The sequence below is a fragment of the Pipra filicauda genome, unplaced genomic scaffold, assembly GCF_003945595.2.
Source record: "Pipra filicauda isolate LSUMZ 115617 unplaced genomic scaffold, ASM394559v2 scaffold28_size6257848_pilon, whole genome shotgun sequence".
In the NCBI taxonomy this organism is placed as follows: domain Eukaryota; kingdom Metazoa; phylum Chordata; class Aves; order Passeriformes; family Pipridae; genus Pipra; species Pipra filicauda.
The window spans coordinates 1,413,239-1,425,516 of record NW_024104409.1 but is presented as its reverse complement, the minus strand read 5'-3'; the positions used below and the strand labels follow the sequence as shown (position 1 = coordinate 1,425,516).

Here is a 12,278-nt window from a genome sequence, read left to right as displayed (position 1 = left end):
AGATGTTCAGCACAGGTTAGGTACAAGCCATTAAGCCATACAACCATGATTTCATGCAGCGAACTTTGCCCACTCAAACTCCTCACGACAGTGGCAATCCTTCTCTCCATGCACTGGATCAGCCTCCTTTAGTTGGTTCCTATGCAACAACTTGCTGTGAAGCAAAATGAATTACCTTCTGCAGGAAGCAGAGCTGGAGCCAGCAGCAAGGCAAATCTAAATTGGCAGTATGATCCATAAGCTATGAACTCCTCAAGGGTTACAGCAAAAAGAGGTATTTTAACCTATGCCAATTTGATTCTATGTTAACTACACTAACATTGCAGCCCCTGGAGATTAATAGTACAAAGATACTCAGCAGAATACTTGTGCATTTTCCCTTTGAAACCTTTTCCTTAGATTCCATGTTTCAAGTCTATTTCCCCTGTCAAGATGTAACTAAAGGTTTAACAGAAGCACAAAATATCCTTCAAGAAATAAGGTATAACAAGTATGCACAGGAAGTCAATTGGATCTCTCACCAACAAGTACTGGAAAAGTAAGAAAAGGAATGAGAGCAGAAGAAGCAGCAAAAAACCACAGAGGTAACAAAAAATGTAGAAGATCAAAGGCAATGCCAGCAGACCTGAATGGTACTGCCAGAACCTCAGTTGCTTTACAGTCAGTGTGTGAACTTTTATGCTAACTGAAATGAACAGCAGCTGCCTTTTCTGGTGCTGATATGAAGAGGACCATAGATGATAAAAAATTCTGGTCACTACTTTTGCAGTTTCAAGAAATACTGTATCTTTATTCTGTTGTATAGAAAATGAATAATTAAAATTTGCTGCAGAGTATATTAGAAATATGCTTTAAAATAACTTGTAGCAGCAACTCTTTGTATTTTCTGATGATAGAACAAAGTATTTTCATTCATCTTAAATTTTAAGTCAGTCTTCATTTAATTTGCTATGTTAAAGGCATGTGACACAGCGCTATAATCTTTCACTTGCAGTGTTCACATTTTTGACAAAAAATTGAATTCTGTATTTTCAAACCTCTAAGATATTAGGCCTCTTTCATAATTCTTCTTTTGACAGTTTTCTACTGAAGTCTTGATACACTGCACATGGTTCTCAAACCAGGAGTTACTATTACTAATGTAGTACAGTAAAAAATCCTGGCTTTGTCCATGATTCCTTAGGTAGAGGCTATTCCATGTCTTTGATAAGAGAATCTTTGCTGCACTTCCCCAAAGCAGTTCTACCACAGCCCTTTCTGAGTTGTGGCTGGAGGGAGGAGGGCAACAACGCACTTCTGAGTTTGGCCCATGCTGCAGCCAGAGCAGGGGAACTAATTCATCATCTGACAATCGTGTAAAATATTACATGTTTTGAAAGAGTAAAACACTGAACCATAGAAGGAAGAGGAGGATAACATATATTTAGTTATCTAGCCAATCCCTTTTCTTGTGTTTCAGCTGTTATAAACTCTAGAATTCTGTCCAGGCTAGTTTTACTACTTCACAATACACCTAAATATGTCTTTAACTACTCCTTAACTACTTCAGCTGATACAGGACAACTGAAAATATTTCTGCTTCAAAGATGTTTGAAACTGTTGAAAAGCTTATAACAGGAGAAACTCCAGGGTAAAGTTTTAATGACAAGTCTGCTGTTAAGAGAACCACATCATTGGGTCATGCCTTCCTGTACAGTCTTCCCTGATATGCTGGGCTTGTACCAGCACAGTACTCTGAAAGTACAACTCTTTGCCTCAGTTGCTCATGCTCTCTGTTACTGATACCTTGGTTACAAATGCAACTGACAATCTTATTATCTCCTAACCTGTTGTTATCCCCTCTTTCAATTTACAGAACTCACTGACTTCTGGCCTCCTCTTTGCAACTCCTACACAAATTCACCTCCTCTAGTCACCATACAGCACTGACTACTGGAACATTCTTAACTCAGTTTTTGTTTCAGTTTCTTCTTTCTATTTGTTTCCTATACCTGGAAGGTATAGGTATATTGATCCACCATGTTATGCTTCTAGCCTCTCCTCTTTTAAAACTTCATCCTACATTTCACAGCCAGGCAAAGGCAAAAACCCAAGTATTTTTTAAAATAAAAACATTGTAACCAGCTACATATTCTGACTCTTCTAATAGCCAATCTTCTGTTTGGCTATATCAATTTTATTCCTGTAAAGCAGAATGAGCCCTTAAAAGAAAGATGAGGACTTCTCAAACAACACGTTCATTCATAACAATGTCTCCTAAGTCTAAAATACATAAGCAGACCTTTTGAATAATAAAACCCACCACATCATTATTTCCACAATCAGCATAGCACTAAAAAGTTGAGAAAAGGAATACATCTTTGAAAGCTTTTGTTTACAACAAAAAGTGCTTGCAGTGCACTGATAACAAGTTGAGTGCTAGTGACACATTCCAGAGCCAAGGGCAGACCAGATGACAGGATATGGGGAGAGTAACAACAATAGGTAATTTGTTGTATGTCAGCACAATTCACTGTAAACAGTACTGCAAAAGCACTTTATTTAAGCACAAGTTTAAATAAGGAGGGACTTTACAGGTAAATACTCTCAGTGCCTGTAAAAGGCAGTACCACAATGACTGTACCAGACACTGGCAGACAGAACGATCAGCTGTAGAACTTGAGGAGTGAAAGGCAGTGCAAAATCCAAAGGCAGTGAGAAATTTGCATGCCATGCCCTGACATACCAGGAAGCAGATTAAGAACCCTGACTCACAGGTGCAAGTCAGGAGGCCAGAAAGAAAACACTAGTACCTGGTTGGTTGGTTGGTTTTTTTGTTGCTGTTTTTTTGTTTTCTTGGGAGGCTTTTTTGGGTTTTTTATAGTTTAAAAAGGAGAAAACAAACATCTGGGAAGGCAGAAAGGGAAATTACAGTAATCATGACTCATCAATGAAATGCAGCTATGTTTATATTAAGCAGCTTCATTTCTCAGAAAACAACTGCTTGCCTGAAGAGAAATTCTTACCTGAGCTTCGTATTTGACAGCAGCAGAAAGAAGAGCAATGGCATTCTCTTCACAAATGCCTTGTTTGATCGTTTGCTGGCAAAGCTTTTTCAATCTGTTTTCTCTATACAGTGTTGCCAAATCTAGTAGCCCTGTGGAAAATTCATTAAGTTAATCAATTACCATATTATTTTAGACTGAAATAATCAAAAACCTGTTATATTTTTTTCCCTAGATGCATTTTTTAAGGTCCTCTATAGACATATCAAAAAAGGAACCATTTTATTACTATGCAAGTGTTCTGTTTTCTTGTTTTCCTGTTCACTGTATTGCATCTCATTCTAGGCATCAATTACTGACTTACATCCTCTTAAATTCATCTGGGGAACAGCTCCCTTTTCATTCATGATCAAATCACCACAGATACTCAAACAGAAGAGTTTTAAGATGGAATTTGTGCCTTTTTAAGGGAAAAAACCAGTTCTTAATAGGAGAAACAATGAGTCCTTAGTGAATATTTTGCATCTCTGATCTTATTGCATCCCCACTGCTCATTCTCCTTGGGCATGTTTTCTGCTATTGCATCCCTTCTTCCTGGCACGTGCCAAAGTCGAGATTTAAGTGCTAATAAAATTAAAATTAACAAGCCCTGCTTTCCTCACCCTATAAGGATACAGAGCTTGAACTTTTCAGAAACAGTAACCTAGAGTTATTTCCATTTATGCCAAATACCTATTGCATCTTCGGGAGGGAGCCTAATGTTGTCTGTGTACAGGTACTCCAGGAAGGCTCGGTAAACAGGATAAGAAAATTCACTCATTTCTATAATTTCATCATCACTATTCAGTGTGGAGCGAAAATGTTCACACCTACAAAACACAATCAGAGATTGCATACTGTAAAGAGTTAAGCTTGAAAGATGTTAGTAAAGAAGTTGGTAAAGAAGTCGGCAAAAAAAAGGCAAGAAGTTGGTAAAAAAATCAGTCATAACAGACAAAATACACAAGCATAAACTCTAGCTACATGATTTCTTGGTTTGAACATGTTAATTTCTTTAAGCCTTATAAGGCTAATAAGCCTGATATACACAATTCAGATTTTTAATTCTGTTATTAATATTTCATGGTAGGCCCTATTTCTACTTATAATATCTACAAGGATGACCCATGTGTTTTTATGCCATTTTCTTAAACACATTATACATTAACTATGAATTTTATTACCTGGCTCATAACAGATAACAGATTAATTTACACAATTCTGAGATTTGACCCCGATTTCTCCAACATGAGCTAATGAAGAGGGAAATTATTAACAATTTTAGATATCATTTATTCCAGAGTCCATACACAATTTAGCATTAAACATTATGTTCAAGGATTAAATTATTTGGAGACACTCTCACTCAGATCTTTCATCACCTTTTTCTTCTAAGTCTGAATACTTTGTGACAGATACAAACAAGGACAAAGCACTACCTTTGATAGCTGTAATCTGCAACATACAGTTCACAGTAATTTACAATGTACTGTAACTTACTGTTCCTTAAAAAACATCCTAATACATGCATTGTTTTCAAAATTTTTTGTTGAGGTAAATGAACATCACCACCTCTGATAACCTTTCCTATAACAACCACAATTTAATCAGACTTTTTTATACTACACTAATTTAGAACTCTCCCACATCTGAATTTTCTCTTCTTTTACTAAAACTTTTCTATAAAAGGTAGGATGGTTTTCTTTTAGTGTCCCTGGGACAAAACTACAACAAATACAGTATCACTTAAATACAAATGAACAATAATTATTTAACTTATCACTTAACTTCTTCACATTTGATTTTACTGGTTATTGAAAGAAATTATTTTCTTAGTATTTTGGGACTTCTAATAAAATAAAAGGAACCTCAAGTCAAAATCATAAAGAAATAAGAAGTCATTATCTAGCTTCTGGCATGTCTTTTACCACATTCTGGCATTGGGAGAGGCAGACCAAACCCCACTGTTTTGCTTCCCAGGGCCTCATGTTAAGTAGTGGTGACCATGCTATCCATCCAGCGTGGAACAGGCCTTGGGAATAGTCTGTTGCTCCAATGGCACCACATGGAAGTCAGAGAGAAGGTGGTGCACATTGCTCCCTTAAAGATTAATAAGTAAATAAATAAAAATTGGTTAGTACACATCCTCTGGTCTGCAAAGTATCTTGGAGTGACTCATCCTTTGGAGTGTCTGTCTCCCTCTCACTATCTCTCAGTGGAGACAGACCAGACACCAAATTTTGGCTGGCTAAATGCAGAGCTGATGAATCCCACCCACATGCTCATAATGTATCTGTTTCTGTGGCTTGGGCTGCCTCTCACTGAGTGGGACATTCCCTGACATTTCTCCTCCACTGCAAGCCAAGAACCACCAACAGTTGGATCTAGTTCAAGAACAGGAATAGAACAAGATGGAAAAAATTCCTCTAAAGTAGTACAGAAATGACTGGATAATGAAGAGGAACTTTACCAGCACTGCATTCATGACAATGCTCTGAACAGGCCAAATATTGCAAAATACCATTTTAAATACATTATCCTCTGATCCAGTTGCATCTGAGACTTAAAGAAAATATTAATTTTACAGACTGTGCCTGATGCTTTATTATTCCTCCATATTATTTTGATAATCCCATATATTTAAATTCATTTTAGAATTAGACACATTTCCTTCACAGAATGCCATATAGTCTGAGAAAAGTAGAGCAAGAAAAAGGAAATAAGGGAAAGTTACATATAGTCAGATTATCACAAAAAAGAACCTCAGGAACATTTCGAGGATACATGAGATTTGCCGAGGTACCTGATGGAGGACACATGGCATTCCAAACAAAGAGGGTGGACTATAGGCACGAATGTAATGTACAAGCAGTGAATCCAGTAAAGGGAAGAAAATAGTAATACAGGTAATTGGAGTAGTAAGAGGAGAGCAGAAAAGACCAAAAAAAGGACAGGCAAGAATTGACAGGGAATTTTAATTTTACGCAGTAATATACAAGAAATCACTAAGAGGACTCAGGAGCAAAAGTAGGAAGGTAAAACTGGTGATAAGCAGGATGAGATAGCCAAGCACTTTGAGAAAGAAGATAGCAAAGAGAAAAAAATATTGTAACAATGAGGAGGATGAAGCAGAAGTAATTAGCAAGGCAGAAGAGATCTAAAGCAGTGTCTCTAGAATATCCCAGCAGAAACTGTTTCAGCAGTAGCAAACTAATCTCTGCATGTTTATAACAACATGATTACTCTGTAGATCTGTGTATGTTGTCTCACTGTAAAGCTGAAAAACCAAAAGAGAAGCCATTTTAAAAGTCAGACTGTTTGAAAAAAGCAGAATGAGAAATTTGATAAAAAAGGGGGAAAAAAAAGATAATCTGAACAGCACCTACAGAAATTGTTGAAACAACTGAAGGGTCCTGTGGAAGGAAAGAAAGGCAAGTATAAACACAAAACCCTCAAGTCGTTTCACTGGAGGAAGCCAAGCATATAAAGGAGGAAAAACTGATTCAAACTCCTGAAAAGACAGCAGAAGGAAGTGAGCCTTTTCCTCAGTAGAAAAAGGTTATTGGAAATCAAGGTCAAGGCTATTTAGGTAGCACAGAGGATAAATGTCAGATGGAGAGAAGTGATGAAAAAACTAGTAGTAAAGCAGCATGTTTGATAATCAAAAGGAGCGATGAAATGAGGAAAAAAGACTAACAGTGAAGGATAGCAGGTGAATCCCATGGCTGAGAGAAAAGAGAGTTTGTAAAAATAAGTCAAGAATTTTTTGCAGTAATTACTCAGCACAGTGGACTACGCTACACAGTTTGGTTTATATAGTTTATACAGTTTGTGCCTTACCTAATTTTGAGAAGAACTTTATGAACATGAATGTATTTTCCATCCACTAGAAACTTCAGGTCTGCAGTTTCAGGGTTGTCAAATTCCTTTTTTAGTGACTGGGCTACTGTTAGGTGGTCATCAGGCTCTAGAATAAAAAGGGGACTTAATAGTAAGTAGTAATCACTACACGTATCTCCCATTACAACATCATGGGTATCTGTCAGCAATTAACACTTTTAATAAATATGACATCTCCTTAAGGCTAGTAAAAAACCCCATCAGATGATGTGTTCTCTATGAGTTCCAGAAAAGCAAAGAAAGGGCAGCTTTCTTCAGTCCCTACTAGTTTCCTAATCCAAGTAAACATCTCTATTTAAAAACCTGTAAGTTCCATTCCTCTAACTCATCTATATAATGCCAGAAAAAAAAGTTAACAGTCCCAGGAGTTTACTGCTGCATTTGATAGAAAAATGTTATCAGCCATTACTGAGTAAATTATTCCAAATTAAAATTGTTACTTATTATAAAATACCCAAAAGGTCAATAAAATAATCACAATACAGTTTTCTAAAATGCTCCCACAAGGAGACATTATCTTATAGCAAAAATAAATCTATTGCATACACAACACATGGATTGCAGTGAAACTGCCCAGTACAATATCCCTAAAAGTAAATCCCAACACTAAGTTGGTATTTAGACCAACCAAGCCTATTCAAAAAGAGTAGTTTTCCCTAGATTTAATAGTGCTAGAAGCACTCTGTGTGAACGTCTGCATACTCCTGTGTGTCTTATGTATATTTGTATGTATATCCCACTCAGCATGTGACAGCTTTGAAAAATCATCCACTGTCTGCATACAAACTTTTACCTCCTGAACTGATCCAGATCTCCATCATATTTGGCAGTATCAGAGAACTATCCTCTTTAATACTACTGAAAAAAAAAATCAACAACCCATCCCCCAAACCTCATTCTTAATCCTGAAAACATTTTGTCTTCTTACCATATAAATACATATTATGGGTTTATACAGATCTTGTGAGTCAGTAATTAGTTGTTCTCTACAGAAAATTACATAAATGCTAGGTCCTCTAACCTACCAAACTAGAAATCAAAATAGTATTCTGCTGGAAATGGAAAGACCTTCTCCACAAGCTCTAGAAAAAACTTAGCACATACACACACACACTTTGATACGGTTACACTTTGTTTAGCACAATCATTTTTCATTTAATTTAGAGGATGTCACTTATGTTCAGCTATACCCAATTAGGGCAATATTATCGAACTGCGGTGGCTTACAGGTAAAATGATTGGAGCAGGTGGGGGAGAGAAATCCAGTGTAGTGATAAAATAAAATATCCTTCTGAAACAGTGATACTGTAAAATGCTTTGTTAGTTCTTATTTTGTACAACATGTGGTTTATTTATTCAGACCTCTGCTATCCAAACAAGTAATCATTTTAAGCACTAATGCAAAGCTGAAGCTCTCCTTCAAAGTTAAGTGGCAATCCGGATGTCCACCGACACACATCTCCAGATGACTTCTACAGCCAGCAGAGGAAAACTGAGTAAGATTTTCAGCTTTGAAATTCTTAGAGGGAAAACAGATGCTTTTATTTGTTACAGCAGCTAAGGGGGAGCCAGAGGAAGGAAACGAAGAGGCCGTTCACACTGACAAGGCACAAAGCCAAGAAAACAGTCAGTGCTAAGAACTGCATTAGAAATGTTAGAACTGCCACAAACAGGGGGTGGATGGGAATGCCTGGGTGTGGAAGCACCAGAATAAAACAGACACAGACGGGCTGTAAGCATGGCAGATGTCCATGGCACCTAGTTCAGCAAATTTAAGATCCTAGGATGCAGCTGCCTGAGGATTCTCACCACGCATAGATCAGATGACAAACAACAGTGAGTCAGTCCTGACAACTTGCCAAGGGGGGACCGGATGAAGAGGTTAGTCACTCTCAGCTCCCAGAGCATGCAAAAAGGCACATCCAAAACCAGCAAAGAGTCACTAACTAAAAGGAATTCAGGAGACATGAAAAGGGCCTGATAGCCAGCATCCTTTATCCTGTGTCATCACAAGGAACCCTCAGATCACCTGAATACACATTTTAGTGCCGGGATGCTGGACAGACCATTTGGCACATATGAGAATGTGTGCCACAAATTTAAAAGTGCATCTGAAACTAGTTTTGTTTAAAAGTAAAGTAACCTTTTCCTCCTGTAAGATTTCACCTTATGCTTTGGCAGAATGTTATTACAGTGTTTTAGTGTTATTTTCAAAGTGACCAAGACATCAAGGTCAAAAAAACTCCCCAAAAAATGGGCAGCTGCTACAGTAAAAAATTACTCCCAAGGTGCCATACAGCAACACAAGAGCAATAATGAAGGCATTACAGAAATGGGATGAAGCATGATGGACTCAGTACAGTTCAAATTACAAATTAAAAAATTGCTGCATTCTAGCTTTTAGCTTAAGCTCCCAGATGACACCCATAGACAACCTAATCTTTGATTAGGTCAGCAAAACTTTATTAGCAACCATTACAAGATTGAACTGTAGCTGAAGAATGAGCTTTCTGTTAGACAGTGGTATATACTTAACTCTTTCTAGTCAAGGCCAGCAAGACAGACCTTAATGTTAATCAAATATCTGCGATCCAGCAACTGGTCTCTTCAGAAGCCCAGGTCATGATTACTTGTGATGAGACTCTAAGTGCCTGTGGTTAATTCTGAAAATGGGAATTTGGGTCCCATTAGTAGTACCTCTTAGTAGTCTACTTACAGGCATCAAAGAAAGCTTCAGCATTCCTCAGAGTTCTGCATGGCTTCCTCAAATCTCCAAATTCAAACTCGGCTTCTCCACCCACACCATTGGACAGTAACACATAGAGGTTATACACCCACCCCTCCTCAAACCTAAGGCATTTCCCCTTAGAAATGAACCACATCAATAAAACAGACAGTTATTTAGCTCTGCCATCAGGCTTAAGCAATTTTTTACAATTCCATTTACACATATGTAATCTGTGATTATGATTATGCTTTCCAGTATAAATTTTTGCAAGAAACTAAGTTTAGGCTTCAATTACATGCAATTGTTTTATGAACTAATGATTTTATTTAGAAGATGTCAGAACAAAAAATATTTAAGCTCACCTACTGACAGCAGACGCCACATAACAGCAGGGGTAGCAAAGCAAGCAAACACATCGTCAGTGCAGGCAAAGTGAGTGAGGTGGGGGAAGGTCACGGACTGCCCTCGGCACTGGCCCCACATGTACACCTGGCCACTCTGGGTCTTGGCAGCTGATGTGTTAGCAGAGTGGCAGGCTGCAATCTCTATAACTCTGAATTTACAAGCAAACAAAGAAATTAGAGCAAGTCACTCTCTTAAGAACAAAATGCAGTAAATACACTACTTTCTCCTCTCTTTCTCTGGTGCAAAATGTATTTTTAAGCATGCATGTAAGCAAGAACATTTTCTGATCAGACACAGCAAAATTAAAAGGGCTATTAATGTTTCTTCAAATAGCGTGCACTCAGTGTCTCTGTGGAAAAGCAACTTGGGAGCGAGCAGACACTGTTGCAGCAGAGCTGTGTATCTGCTGCAGGATATGCTCTGCTGACCCCCTTGGCTCCCTCAGGCAAAGCTACGATGAGTTTCAGGTCTCTGAATGTCCTCAGTGGTGCTGGGCAGTGAGGTGAGTGCCTGCATTAAGCTGTAGAGAACAAATACTTGGAGAAGATTAAGAAGGAAACGAGGAGGCATTTAAAGAAAAAAAATAAAAAAATTTGCATTTTGGCTTATAATTGAAAGTTAATGAAAACCTTTTTTTCTGCCTTGCTTATTGGCAACAGTTATAAACTAACAATTTAAATATACTTCTTTTAATTTTTAATTTTTAATACTGAAGTGTCGTTACTCATATAATTATTATTACTTATGTTTAATGGATTTTCATTTTGAAAATTAAAAATTAGAACCAAACAGCACTTACCAGCTGTTTCTGAGTGTCTTTTAGCTGGGCTATCTCTCTAATCCTAAGGTTGATTTAGGACTTCAAAACTCCCACTGTGGACAACATTACACAATCCACTGTTCTGCAGTCTGAACTATTGCTTGTTTACTTGTTTTCCCAGCTGCCTGGGGAAAATGGCTGGGAAACAACTTGTTTAAAGCTGCATGCACAAATCTTGCAGGCTTTAGTGAGGCAATATTCTCACTGACACTAAGAATGCATATTCTGGCCAACAAAAGAGAAAGGCAGCATACAGCACTAAAACTTGTACTAAATTATTGTAACATTTTAATTGCTGACAAAGTGTCTGGAAAAAAAAAATCAGTTACATTTTAAGCAAAAACATAAACACACACAAAGAAATAGCAATGTTCAAGATCAGGCCATGTCTCATCACCAGAGTGGAGATGCCACTTCCTTACAATAACGCACACAGACACAATGTTAGGAGGGACATCTCACTTGTCTTATTATTCACAACAGGAGGCCAAAATCAAGACCTCAGTCTAGAACAGACTAAGATTTCTGGCCATATACATACAAGGTTTTACAACAGCAATAGAAATAACTGCCCTGCTACTTGTCAAGGACTTAAAGGAAAATATTTAGCTTGCAAAAATCTAAGCACTCCTCCCTTTCTCTCTCTCCTGGATAATGAGCCAGATATAATAGCAGTAACAACACATAACAATTGCAGATGTCCACTCTTCATTTTTTCTGCGCACTTTTCAAAGTAGCATATTAAAACACAATTTACATTCAGAGACAATAAAACTTTTATCATTGACTTCAAACCATGAAACTACACCACTGAAGGGAAACTGCAATTAGGGCCTATTAAGTACAGTGTGAGCCAGAGCAGAAAATAGCATATTCAGACTCAGAATATCCAGTTTTTCTTTCACAAGGATGGTTATGGGGCAGATTCAAGAACTTTCAGTGAAAATTCTGTTCACATTGAGCAGATGAACCATTGCAAAAAAATTACAGGCTACTTCTTCCAAAAATAGATTAAAAATACCACAATTTTCTGTAGCTCTTCTGAGAGTATGTCAACTAATGTCTGACTGCAGGACTATAAGTATTACCTGTCCTTATCCACAACAACTGTTGTAGGGTAAGACTGGTTACTTTTATTCCCAGTACCTAACTGGCCATATGAATTGGATCCCCAGGCATATATCTGACCTTCATCTGTTAGCACTAATGTATGTGCATGGCCACAGGCAACCTACAAGGAATAATAAAGAGAAAAAAAAAATCTCATTTTTATGTAACAGTAAGTTAATACAGACAGATATATGTTATGCTATAGGTTAATGCTATCGATACTATACCAGTGTAAAAATTACAAATAGAGATAAGTTTATTTAAAAGGAAAGGAAAGTAGATCAGGTCACTT

At 37.4% G+C, this 12,278-nt stretch overlaps 1 protein-coding gene across 2 annotated transcripts in view; it reads right to left on the bottom strand.

Annotated features, from left to right (window-relative positions):
* Nucleotides 1-12,278, bottom strand: part of RCBTB2 (RCC1 and BTB domain containing protein 2) — a 34,987-nt gene that overhangs the window by 4,019 nt on the left and 18,690 nt on the right. Inside the window, exons 8-12 of one of the 2 annotated variants that reach the window (XM_027721373.2) lie at nt 11,965-12,107; nt 10,014-10,204; nt 6,864-6,990; nt 3,717-3,853; nt 3,006-3,136 (exon numbers count right to left, since the gene is read on the bottom strand). In XM_027721373.2, coding sequence (XP_027577174.1) covers nt 3,006-3,136; nt 3,717-3,853; nt 6,864-6,990; nt 10,014-10,204; nt 11,965-12,107 — 729 coding nt within the window. The remainder of the gene's footprint in view (nt 1-3,005; nt 3,137-3,716; nt 3,854-6,863; nt 6,991-10,013; nt 10,205-11,964; nt 12,108-12,278) is intronic. The other variant, XM_027721375.2, reaches the window with a different exon arrangement.